The sequence below is a fragment of the Dermacentor andersoni genome, chromosome 1, assembly GCF_023375885.2.
Source record: "Dermacentor andersoni chromosome 1, qqDerAnde1_hic_scaffold, whole genome shotgun sequence".
In the NCBI taxonomy this organism is placed as follows: Eukaryota; Metazoa; Arthropoda; class Arachnida; order Ixodida; family Ixodidae; genus Dermacentor; species Dermacentor andersoni.
In genome coordinates, this window is record NC_092814.1 from 291,649,431 (window position 1) to 291,662,673 (window position 13,243).

General features: G+C 49.2%; 1 protein-coding gene across 1 annotated transcript in view; it reads left to right on the forward strand.

Moving 5' to 3' along the window:
* Nucleotides 1-13,243, forward strand: part of LOC126548538 (cytochrome P450 4V2-like) — a 58,046-nt gene that overhangs the window by 12,736 nt on the left and 32,067 nt on the right. Inside the window, exon 5 of the mRNA XM_050196765.3 lies at nucleotides 4,380-4,455. Within this exon, the coding sequence (XP_050052722.1) occupies nucleotides 4,380-4,455 (76 nt within the window). The remainder of the gene's footprint in view (nucleotides 1-4,379; nucleotides 4,456-13,243) is intronic.

A 13,243-nucleotide genomic window follows, 5' to 3' on the forward strand; every position in this document is an offset into this window, starting at 1 on the left:
TGTAGCATTTTCTTTACCTCAGCCTCCATAATATCGCTCTGGCGGGGTGACACCCGGTACGCCTTGGATCGTACTGGCTCTGGGGAGGTAAGTTCTATGTCATGAGTAAGGACAGAAGTCCTACCAGGCCTCTCAGAGAACAGACCTTGAAACTCTTGTAAGAGCTGGTGTAGTTCGGTTTTCTGCTCAGGCGACAGCGATGCTTTACTTATTAAGTCACTAATGACTTGATCGGTGTCTTTCCTGTTCGTCACTGAGCCTAGTCCCGGAAGCTCGACTAACTTTCCCGCATCGGGAATTTCCTCTCCAGTATCTGGTGCCTTTCACGCTACAGGCTCAATTTTATCCCGTTCGGGCGTGCTCTGAATACCAGCTTGCTGCGCCTCTGACCCTTTCTCATCGTTCAACAACGTCGGCCCCGCAACTACCGCCTTTGCAGCGAGCTCCCGAACCTTCGATCTGGTTAAGGCCTGAACGCTAGCCTCACCAAACAAAAGCCCCTTCTCGCGCAGGAGGTGATCGGACCTGTTCGAAAATAGGTACGGGTACTGGGGGGGCAGCATAGATGACACTGCGGCCTCCGTCTCAAGTGCTCCGAAAGGTCCTTCAATAAGCACTTTTGCTACCGGCAGACACACGCTATGAGCTTCCACTGCTTGCTTGATCCATGCGCACTCGCCCGTGAACATATCGGGTTCTACGTAAGAGGGATGAACTACATCCATCGTAGCTGCGGTATCGCGAAGCACTCGGCACTCTTTCCCGTTCACGAGGAGGTCTCGCATGTAAGGCTCGAGAAGCTTGATGTTCTCGTCAGTGCTGCCTAATGAAAAAAACACGACTTTTGGTTTTGTTTCTGGGCACTGCGCCGAAAAGTGACCCGGCTTCTGGCACGTATAACACAGGCGCGCTTGCCTCGCCTCGAACCGCTTTCTGCGTTCGGCTTCGGCTGCCGCCGTCTCCTTACGTTCGGTCGGACACTGCGCCGAAAAGTGACCCGGCTTCTGGCACGTATAACAAACGCGCGCTTGCCTCATCTCGAACCGCTTTCTGCGTTCGGTTTCGGTTGCCGCCGTCTCCGTACGTTCGGTCGGACTGCTTTCACTCGCATCCGCACTACGTGTATCCCCCTTTGCTCTCATGGGCGTGAACTTTGGCCTCTCAAACTTGGAGCCAAATTCACCCTTTTGACCGTCCTTAGCTCCACGAGCCCGACGCGTCACAAACTCCTCGGCTAACTCAGCGGCTCTAGCCACCGTACTAACGTCTGGCCTATCCAAGACCCAGTACCGCACGTTCTCAGGTAACCGACTATAAAACTGTTCTAGCCCGAAACACTGCAGAACTTTCTCGTGGTCACCAAACGCTTTCTCTTCTTTGAGCCACTCCTGCATGTTTGACATAAGCCTGTACGCAAACTCTGTATATGACTCACTTCTGCCTTTCTCATTTTCCCGAAACTTCCGACGGAACGCCTCCGCTGACAGCCGGTACTTTTTTAGCAGACTCGATTTCACTTTGTCGAAATCCTCTGCCTCCTCTCTCTCCAAGCGAGCGACTACGTCGGCCGCCTCGCCGGGTAGCAAAGTGAGCAAGCGCTGTGGCCACGTTTCCCGAGAGAACCCCTGCTTCTCGCACGTTCGCTCAAAGTTAACCAGGAACAAACCAATGTCCTCTTCAAGCTTAAACGGCCGCATCAGGTCAGTCATTTTGAACAATACTCGTTCTCCTGCACCGTGTGCCTGACTTCCATTACGAGCGCGTTCCATCTCTAACTCGAGACGCTTCATTTCCAATGCGTGTTGACGGTCGCGCTCTTCTTTTTCTTTCTCTTTTTGTTCTTTTAGTTCGCGGTCCTGTTTCTCTTTTTGCTCTTTAAGTTCGCGCTCCTGTCTTTTTGCCGTCTCCCTCTCCTCAATGGTCTCAAGGCATTCCGACAGCTCGTCATCCTCAGCTTCTAACTCAAGAATAGCCCTTAGCAGTTCTGGTTTTCTGAGTTTGTCTGAGACATCCAGACCCAACTCTCTTGCAAGCTCCAGCAATTTCGGTTTGCGCAACGACTTCAAATCCATGGCTGCTCTGAATGCTGCTTTCTCTACTGCCTACTATTGTCTTGCCGCAAACTAACCCGGTAGCAACGACAACCACAATTACCAGCTCTGTTTCTAACACTAACAAAAGCCTGGCAAAACTCAGAAGAAGAAAGTCCCGCACTCACCAAACCTCGCAGCCAAGAATTCCGCGCAGTCGTTCCGCTGCAGGCAACCAGTCATCACACAGGGCTCGTTGCACTGCTCCCGGATGGTCGTTGTGCTGCTCAGCATACAGTCAACCGCATCTCTTCGCTGCTGGCCTCCGTTGTCGCGATCTCACCGCTGGCACCAGATGTTGTGGTCGCACCGCTGGCACGAGTTGTTGGGGTCTCGGTGCTGACGCCCGTTATTGCCAATGGGTCGCAAGCCCCAAGGGTAGCGTTGGCCTGGCGGCCTGGGGCACTGGAAGCATCCGAAGGTCCCGGCAAAGCAAGAGAAGACTGGTAACAGAACAACTTGTTTATTCTAACATAGCAAAAGAGCGGCCGGTCAGGTCGACCGAAGTGGAGAGATGGGAGAGCACGTAACTCAACAGTACAAATCGGAGCCTCTCTCCTGGCGTCCGGGGGCAGCTGCTCTTATACTCTCGGCGCCGCGGTCCAAAAGGGAAGGTCACGGGATGAAGGTCACGGGACGGCGGAGCATGAGCCCACGACGGCGCGCACGGTCGAGCCGAGAGACCTGCTGAACCGAGTGTAGTGACGCATCGCCAACCTTCACTTGGGGAGCTCCGCTCCCCGGCTGCCGCGCTTTGACAAGCGTGGGCACACACACACACACGCACACACGAAGACACGTGGCACTGAAACACGCCTGGACACGCTTGGCGGGTAGGCGTTGCGGCGGCGTCGAACGGGCCAAAATGTCCGCCGCTTTGAACAAAGCCCCGGCGTCCGTTGCATCCGCGCCGGCATTACCGCGCGTTGTAGGCGAAACGTAACAGTGCCCTTGCAGTGCGGTGAGATGCATGTCTGTTCTACGTGCCGGGATTCGTTAGTAAAAGGCAAAGTGGCGCGTTTTGCAACGTTTTGCAACAATACATGGGTATGTATACTACCCTATGCCACATTATCTTCCGTGGCTCCACATCGTGGTGGAGCGACTAGTCCCGCCTCGCCTTCCATTTATGTGCATACGGCGTTTGACGCACGGCAATGGACAGTTCGCCATTAAGGGGCCCACATACACAACTTCGCTGATCCTCCACCTTCACAGAGTGGAATGGCGCTGAATTTTTTATGTTAATCTTTTTGCCCGGCAGTGCTTTAAGCTTGAGATTCCAAATTCCTCATTATGTAGAAAAAAAAAGAAGTGTCTGCTGCTGGCTATGGGATAATGGGACACGTCGATAGCACTAATCCATCTCCCCTCGGAATGCGTCTACTGTCATGGGCTTCACGACTACCTACCTGCTCCAATTAATGACAAAAACGAGCACTAGGATTCACAAAAACAAACACAGCGCGTCTGTCTTCTTTTATGTACACTCGACTTTCGCACTGGGCTGACTGTTGCCATGAATTACCAACTTTTCCGTGGTTCAACACTTGGCTGCTTCGATTAATATTAACACGGCCCTTGTCATCACCCTGAGAAGCTATAACCCATTTATCTGTGTCCCAATTATCTGTATAACCCAATTATCTGTGTGAAATTATATGTGTCGCAACAACGGTAACGTGCTGATTTACAGTGCTAGCGAATAATGTGTGAGGCGTCATCGCTTTTATAAACCAGCCTCGCTGGAGCCTAAGGACACTACATCTTGTCATGACTCGACATCCGTTAATTGTGGCCGTGTTGAACTCTCTAGCAGAATACCTACAGTAGGCCCCCTATTCTCGCGGTCATAGTAGCTTTTGTGCTGCTGATCCTTATGCAAAGTGAACTTAATGAACAAGTACTTGTGATGACAATTTCATTCAGAATAATGCATTGTTCTACGAAGCGGTGTACCTAGAGGTGTCCACGAGGCTTGCAATGTGCGCTTGTTGGTAATGCATCTTCAAGGGGGTGTACCGTGGCGTATTAAAAGACGGGATAAAACAAGCGCTGTGTGTGTCCCTGTGTGTCTTCTTTTGTACCGTCTTTTAATCGCGCTACTGTACACCCTCTAGAGGTGTTGCCGCAAAATGGCGACCCGATTTATATCGCTTTCATGTACACACAGTGGTGAAAAAAAAGCATTTTTCACTGCACACAAGTGGTTCAGAGGCACAAAATTCGAGGATGAGAATGCTGTACGTGAATATTTTTTGTCAGTATGTTTTCTCTTCCTTGCCACAGAAACAGCCATGGGGCTCAAGGTTCACTCCCAGGAAAGTACTAGTGCAGTCTCCGAGTACGAAAGAGATCTTGAAACGTGAGTAGTGCACAAAGCTGCTTTTATATTTTTCTACTGTAATAAAGAGGGGCGGGGCACCTGCCGTGGTTGTTTAGTGGCTATGGTGTTGGGCTGCTAAGCACGAGGTCGCGGAATCGAATCCCGGCCACGGCGGCCGCATTTCGATGGGGGCGAATTGCGAAAACACCCGTGGTACTTAGATTTAGGTGCACGTTAAAGGACCCCAGCAGGTCCAAATTTCCGGAGTCCTCCACTACGGCGTGCCTCATAATCAGCAAGTTGTTTTGACATGTAAAACCCCATAATTTATTTTTTATGGAGGGGGGGGGGGGGGGAATGTGGCCATGTTGCAGTTAATACAATCATGGTGTCTGTGCCGAAGTGAATCAGCAAACGAGCAGTCATTCGTGCACACCCAATCATGTCTTCTTTTCGAGACCCGTCAAGGTAGCTTAGCGGTCAAGACGAAATGCTGAGCTTGCGGACGCGGGTTCGATCCTAGACATGGCCGTCGCATTTCGATGGTGGCGAAATTTAAAAGCACGCGTGTACTTAAATTTACGTGCACGTTAAAGAACCCCAGGTGGTCCAAATTAATCTGGAGTCTCGCACTATGGCGTGCCTCATAATGAGATTGTGGTTCTGGCACGTAAAGCGCCAGAATTTATTCGCGTGATTTGTTTCTCCCTTTCAGTTCAAGCGCATACATCTTAGTTCTCGCAGTGAATTATATATCGTCATTGAAAGAATAAAATTATATGTGGCTTATTATTAGGTAATGGAGGTCTAATTATTATGTGCTGACGAATAAATTTTAGATCCTGGATTCATGATGTTGCTAAGAAGAGGCGCAAAATTACCTGCAAAATTAACACTGCAGCTCTGCAAGTTTACCAATATATAGATAAACCACAGGAAAGCGACAAGATGATTTCATTTTTCCATGTTTCCAGTTTCCCCGATAGCAACAGATTTGAGGACAGTACGTACATCTCAAACCTTACTTTTTAAATGATCTAAGTAACTTTACATTCTTCCAATCTTTCGCTATCTCAGCGATAACGGTGGTGCGCCGGCGTCCGAGCCAATGACGACGACGAGAAGAATGTAAAACGAAACTGATCGTGAATAAGAATATGATACTTGGTAAACGCACTGCTCAGGTAAAGAGCCTACAAGTGTGCCTATACGTTGCAGTACTCGTACGTACATATTGCGCTCAGTTACACGTTGCGTAAAAGCAACCGAGTAGGTCGAGCCGTAACCGTAGTGCGCGAAGGAGTTCCTTCGGTTCTACCGTAAATAGGGCACCGTACTGCAAAAATGGGACGCAATACTATAACGATTAGGAAAGCCAACTGTTCAAGTGCTTGTTCAGAATAGTTTCATTTCCTTTTCACGTGAGAATCGCGCTTTCGCTAATTAAAGCGCAATTCTGACCAATCGCGCGAAGGCAGGTGAAAAGACGAAAGCGCGATTCTTACCAATCACGCGATAGCAAGCGAATGGTTCGCGTTCTTCGCCAGCCTGCTAGCTCGGGCAGACAGCGCCACTTGATGGATGCCTTACGAATCTGTAAACGCAGTTTACTTCTTTCACTGTCTGATGATACTGCGAATGTTGGCGGCGGCTCAAACTCTGGAAGGTGGGTGTGTCACCTAACAAGGCGACTTGAGGGTTCTGCGGGAGTAAAGGAAGAAGCGTCACACATTCACCGCGCAGCACGATACGCTCCGCGGGACGCGTGCATTTACGAAAGAACATGTCGCAGTTTCGCCCGAAAGGCGATGCATCGATTGCGAGAGCAAATTAGTAGACAGCTGTATGAAGTGAGGATAGTAGTTTTGTAATCTTGTAAACGTTCGCTTACTGACTAAATTAACCATGATGGTATCACGCGTGCAGAAGCAAACATGAACACATGTCGCTCGATGAGCGCGGGCACTCGCTGTCAAAACGCTGGTGTGAGCAAGCGCGGCAGCAGCAGCGAGCGAAGTGACCTGCGAGCGGTCTATCGCTTCAACGCAACAGCGGCTAGAACACAGCGCACACAAAGGTACGTGACCGCGCGCGACTGCTGGCGGAGTCGAAGCCGCCCCCTTCCCCGCTCTCCTTCTTATATGGCGCGCGAGATTGAGCCGCGATCACGGAGGAAGGAAACTAAGGAGAGGCCCTACCCCCTCCGCGCGATAGGAGAAAAGTGTGGCGGAAATGACGTAGTAGGTTCTCATTTTTTGCTGCTTTTTTATTTTTTTTTTTGTATGGCCACGCCTTTTGGGCCACAATGGCGGCGTTGTTATGGTTTTGAGCGCTCACACGTGTTGCTCTGGTAGGTTTCGGGCCGTGGCAAAGGCGCTGAGTGGGCGGGTTTGCGTTAGTCACCGTGTCTTCTTGCGCTGTGTTACCTGCACCGTGCTCTGCCAGATGTTGCGCGAGCGCGCGACACCAAGCGCAGCGCGGCGTGGTTTCGCGAAAGATGTAAACAAGAGAGGAGGGTGGCCCAAAAGGCGGAGCATCGCCATGAGCAACGCCAAATTCCGGCTTCACTTTCGCTTCACAAAGAGTGACGTCAGGGCCTCTCCTTAGTTTCCTTCCTCCGTGGCCGCGATCTTCAGTTCCCCTTGCGCCCGGTCACGCAATGCGCAGTGGCTGCCGGAGCGCTACGCCGCCACCCCCCTCCCGCCCTTCCACTCCCCCACGGCCTTTCGCGCGATGGAAGACGCAGCGTCTCCACTCCGCTTCCTACCTTCGCGCGCGCCAGATTGAGCCGCGATGGTCAGCTACCCTCGCGTGCCTTCATTCGCACACACAGCACACGACTCGCGGCGACGCCCTTGGACTTTATGCGGAACATCCCGGCGACGGCAAAAATGGGCCTGGAGTGTCCATATAATTGCTATCGCAATAAAACAGGTCATCGCTGTTCGTGGACGCGGGACGTACGCGCGAATGCATTGACACTCTTAATGGGTGGCTCCGACAAAACGTGCGAATGGAGATAACACGGAGCTCTTCATAAAAGGCAGTAAACGAGTGAATTTCATACGATTTTGATTGAAATAATCTCAGTCGCGATTTCGCACGCAACCATTCTTCTTTATTATGTATTCTGTCCCTTCCTTTTAGTGCTCGTAGCATAACCCCGTATCCCAGTAGTGTGAAATTAAGCCATATTGAGCATTGTTCGTTTCTTTTAGGAAGCATGCGATGTAAAAAAGCAATAATTTAATAAATTGTGTGAAAATGCGAAAACACCCGTGTATTTAGATTTAGGAGGACGTTAAAGAACTCCAGGTGGCCGACATTTCCGGAGTCCTCCATTACGGCGTGCCTCATAATCTGAAAGTAGTTTTGGCACGTAAAACCCCATACCTTAATAAATTCTGAGATTTTACTTGCCACAACCGCAATCTGATTAAGAAGCACGCCATGGTGGGGGACTCCGGGTTAATTTTGACTGCCTGGGGTTCAGGTGAACCTAATGCACGAGCACGAGCACGCCACAATGTAAAAAAAATTATGTACGTTGCATTATCGAATTGTATAAAAGCACACCAACGGCACTCAAATCGCGTAGGTCAGCGCCTGCAAAGCAGTGAGGCCTTATAAACAGTGCGCGCTAGCTGGAAAACTTTGTGACAGCCGAATACTTTCTGTCACAGAAAAAAAAAAAGCTATGCCGCCGTAACCAATAAACTTACTAGCAATTATAATTGCCTTGTAGGCTCATAAAGTGGCACCAGACCCAGTAGCTCATTGGCTATGGCTTCGCACCGCTGAGTTCGAGGTCGTGGGTTCGATCCCGGCCGCGGTGGCCGCATTCCAATGGCGGTGGAATATAAGAACGCTCGTCTACCTTGCATTCAGTGCACATACAACCAGGTAAACACCCCGTGGTCAAAACTAATTTGAAGTCGCCCACTACGGCGTGCCTCATCATGAGATCATGGTTTTAGCATGTAAAACCTGAGAATTCTATTTTTTATAGAGTTGGCTATAATATTTATCTAGTTCCAAAAGCTTAGAAGTGCAACGAAATATGAAGTTATGATAGCATAGCTTCCTACCTGATAGCTTCATTTTTCAGGCGCAATCCTGGCCCGTCCACACAGTATTTTATACAAACTTGGGTCATAGAGAAAGGATTCAGCAAGCGCGAACACTCCCATAGAGCCCAGCGGCCGAATTGACTGCCGACATTAATACCTGAACCACACTTCCGATTTCTGTTTCTGGCCCGCGCATTTTGAACGCTAGCTGGAACGCGTCACGCCGGCTGCGCTGATCGGCGCGGCATTTTTTTTTCTTTTTTTGCTTCTATACTGCTCAACCACGCGCGGTCTTGGTGCGGAATCGTTTTATTATTAAGTAAAAATTTTTGTGAACAATCTTTACAAGCGTCCATCGAATATACATGTGCCATGCACAATTTCATAAAGAAGACGTAAGACGCCTTGTGAAATGAGGAAGTGTTTATTTTACTCTATATAGATGCTCGTTCCGGGCTTTTTGTGCATTTGTCCAACGTTGTGGCACCAGGTAAGCAGCAGTAGTTCACGTACGAAGCGCCACCGGACGACGTCAGCTGAAAAACGTTAATTACAAGCATGTGTCATTTTGCTTTTAACACCTTATAGGAATAATGCGTGTAGAGGCAAAACGTGCGAAAGTGGCGAGTGGGCGGTATTACAAACAAATGCAATTCGCTTTTACATACATGGCGTAGAATATACATGACTTGTCCCAAGCAATGCCGCACGCACCATATCATGAAATCATCCGATTCCCATGTATTCCCTCATTCCCGTGCCTTATTTCCTGCACTTTAAGAGCACAAATACACAGAGGTGGCCACAACACAAGCCCCCAACCAGACCATGCCGGACGCTCGCAGAATTCCTTCTACTCACGCTCAAGACAAATGTTTGGATGCGAAGCCTATTTTCAGTCGTTCAGAAGACGAATTTTCGAGTTACAAGTTCCTGGTGTTTTATCTCCTTGGCGTTATCTTTTGCGCGTTCTGCCGGCGCAAGCAACACACTCCCGTGCTATCACTCTTCGCAATCGCTCGTTGCGTTTTCGACAAGCGTGAGTACCGAAAGAAGGTATATGTTGTTGCGGGGCCATGAAAACCGTCACAAACTTGTCCCACTAAGATTCAGTACACGCCAAACTAACTTTGTCACCACGGCCGAGCTGCTTTACGCTGCGTCACAACAGGCGCGGCGAGTGTGCCTCAAAATTATCACAATATGAACGAATTACAATAATGCTCAGGGTCGGAGAAAGCGTCACAAACTTGTCCCAGTAAGGTTCTATACACGTGAAACTAACTGCGTCACACGGCCTAACTGTTTCTCGTTAACTGCGGGACAACACCAGGCGCGGCGAGCGCGCCCCAAAACTACCGAAATTAGTTACAATAATGTGGGACTCACAGAAAGCGTCGCAAACGTCTCCCAGTACGAGTCATTAACTCAATTTAACTGTGCCAGGACGGCTGAGCTGTTTATCGCTAACTGCGTCGCAAGTCTAGGTTCCGTTCCGTAAGCCTAATTGCTTGAAATGCGTCGCAGACCTCCAAACAAATTTTCTCACCTTGCCGTCGTCCAATAGTGCAGTGGTGACGCGCGAAGTGCAGAACAAACGCCACAACTTGCCGGGAGCTCAACAAACGAGGCTAAATCCCAAAAAATTGGGGTGAAAAAACAGGCAGACGGCTTGCTGAACAGGCCAACGCTCACATGCCCAGCCGGCCTCGCTCGCTTTGGCGGCGTGTCTGATGCATGACGCATGCATCTGGCGCGTCATTGGCCTGTCGCTAGCTAACGCAAGTAAAGTGGCAAAGTATAACTTTATTTATAAGCAGAGATCTTTAGTTTTTGCCAGAAAATAATAAAAAAATAAGACAATGTCTGTTAACTTCATTTCACATTCTTGTTTTTTTTTTCTTTTTTTAATGCACGCGGCAGCAAACAGCCGACATTAATACAAGCGGGACGTATTTCATGTTGCCAGTTTTCGCGGAGTGTTCCCTCTTGTCGAATTTCTTTCTCTATGCTTAGTTCACCCAATCTTATTGTACAGGCAAAAGAAAAGAAAGTGTGACCAACACTCTAAGAACAGTTTACACCCTTTGGCTTGCCCCTTCTGCCACACAAAGATAATCGTCATCTGCCTTGATGCGTTTCCTTTCTTTATCGCTGCGAGCCCGGAACTTTCCAGTAACGAACGGCACGCGCGTTATCAGCATAGAACAGTTTACACCCTTTGGAGTGCCCCTTCTGATAACGCGCGTGCCGTTCGTCACTGGAAAGTTCCGGGCTTGCAGCGATAAAGAAAGGAAACGCATCAAGGCAGATGACGATTATTTTTGTGTGGCAGAAGGGGCAAGCCAAAGGGTGTAAACTGTTCTTAGAGTGAAGGACAAGCATGCTTGCTCGCCGCTGGCGGTGGGGAACTTTAACTCTGCGAGTGTGATTTTAGCATTGTCAGTGTCAGAAAAGCTCCAGGATTGATTTGTGATTTCTTTTTCTATGATGTTCAAATCGAAGAACCGGGTGTTATGGAGCCGCTTTGTATCTGCTCAAAAATACAGCCTAAGTTATTCTGTGTTAATTCACTAAACGGCTGAACTATGTTTAGCAAACCCCCACGGTTCGGCTTGTTGGCACGTTCAGTTGGACATTACACGTGTGACAGGTGGACCCAAATTCCGAGCAGTGAGTTAACAATACCTTTAGGGGTAGGCTAGCGAAAACCTAGGTGGGGCATGAAACATACTCAGGAAGTATTCAGTGGCTACAGTGGCGCCCAATGAATATCCTGTGGCGATCAGCTCCCATGACGTGGGCATATTTCCCAAGTGCACACGTGGCACCAGTGGCACAATAAACTAACAGAAATTTTCGAACAAAAGTAAATCGCGTCAGAAAACGCGCAAAATACAATGTATACATGAGCTGAAGGCCGGATAGCCTTAGCTTCTAATTTGGCCTTAATTAAGAAAACACAATTCTGTCATAAGCAAACTGTAAGACAAAGTCTCTTGGACGACAGCAATTCACTTTTGCGCCTAGAAATGTCCAGGTAAAGTATTCTTGAGACGTCCTTGATGGAAAATTCGAAGTTGGATGTCCTATTTGTCTCCAAAACGGTGCACGGATATGGGGACACGATTTGTATGTCCCACAGACGAAGTGTTTAACTGGATACATGTCAGGTGACCAACAGTTATCAAGAATCCGCCTTTTTGGATCGCACCAAAGGCTTCGGGAGGGTGGATATTCTGTACAAGGACGACCGTAGAGTTGGCCGCCCGTCAATGTCACATATAGCTGCAAATATGGAACGTGTGATGTAATGCATGCATGAAAATTGCTGTGTTGCTGTGCGCATATATCCGAAGATCTGAAATCGAACAGGAGTGCGTGTCGCCACATCTTTAACAAATATTTATGGAAACGGAAACTGAATATGAGAGCAATACCTCGCACACTAATAGACCAATAGAAAAACGTCAAGCTAAGGTTTAACGTTTGGAAAGCACCAGAAGTGATCCGACGTTTGTGTTAAGCATCACTGCCGGAGATAAAAGTTGGTGCTGCTAGTATGACCAGTATGACCCTCGGTGGTGGTGGTGGTGGTGGTGATGTTGAAGCAGGCGGGGTTAGCCTGGCATACATAGCCGGCAATTGTTCCGCCAGATCCTCCTTCGAGTTGAGATCAGGGGGTGTGTCACCAGGTGTCGATGAGCCCCGTGTCTCGCAGGAAGGCTATCAGCAGTCGTTGCACTCTCTTCCTGAATGCCGCGGGCCCTCCGGGGAAAACAACGTCTTCAAAGGTCCTGTGCGTGAGACCGCTTTTTTGCAGGTTGTCGACCAACGCTTTTCTTTCTGTGTCAAACTGTGGGCATAGCCAAATGAAATGTTCGATGTCACCAATGTCACCACAGAAAACACAGAGTGGGGAAGCGAGAAGCCCAGTCTTGAATAACCAAGCTGGGGTGTATGCGGAGTCGGTCCTGATGCGGTATAAAAGCGTCGCTTGTTCGCGTGTAAATCCATGAGTCACACAGGATTCGTGTGGATTCTTGTGCATCTGTCTAAAGTGAAGGCGGATTGCATCCTTAGGGTTCTGAAAAGCTTTTGGAGCTTTCACTTTTGGGACACATGTCAGCGCTAGGCGTGCAAGGGCGTCAGCTTCCTCGTTTCCATCAATTCCTACGTGTGATGGAATCCACTGAAACGTTATGTTAAATCCTTTGCTCGTTAGGTCGTCAATCAGTGCCAGAGACTGCCTTGTAAATTTCTCTAGAGGTAGGCCCCGATGTAATCTTTGTAATGCTGACTTGCAATCCGTCAGCACCACGACATCTCGTGCAGAAAAGGCACGTAGTTTCCGCAAAGCCGCGGTGATTGCGGCACTTTCTACTGTTGTAGAGGAAACTACGCGATCCAGTCGGCCAGACCATGACACATCAAGGGATGGTATGCAGAATGCCGCTGCACAGCTATCTGTTTGTGCGCACACCGAACCGTCTGTGTACACTTGTAGATGGCTTTGAAACACAGCGCTCAAGTGGTCCAGCACAATAAACTTGGCTTCGGCAGTTGAAATGGTGCGTTTCGTCGGTAGGTGGGGTACATTGAGGCTGCAGGTAACATCCGGAAAAGACCATGGCGGGTCAAGGCGACTTCGTTTAGGCCATTCCAATCCTAAAAATCGGAAGGTGTTCAGCGCCGAATGGAAATGTGAGCGAGTTCTTGATCTTAGCCGCCGGAGAAGCGCCGTGCCTGCGCGTGAC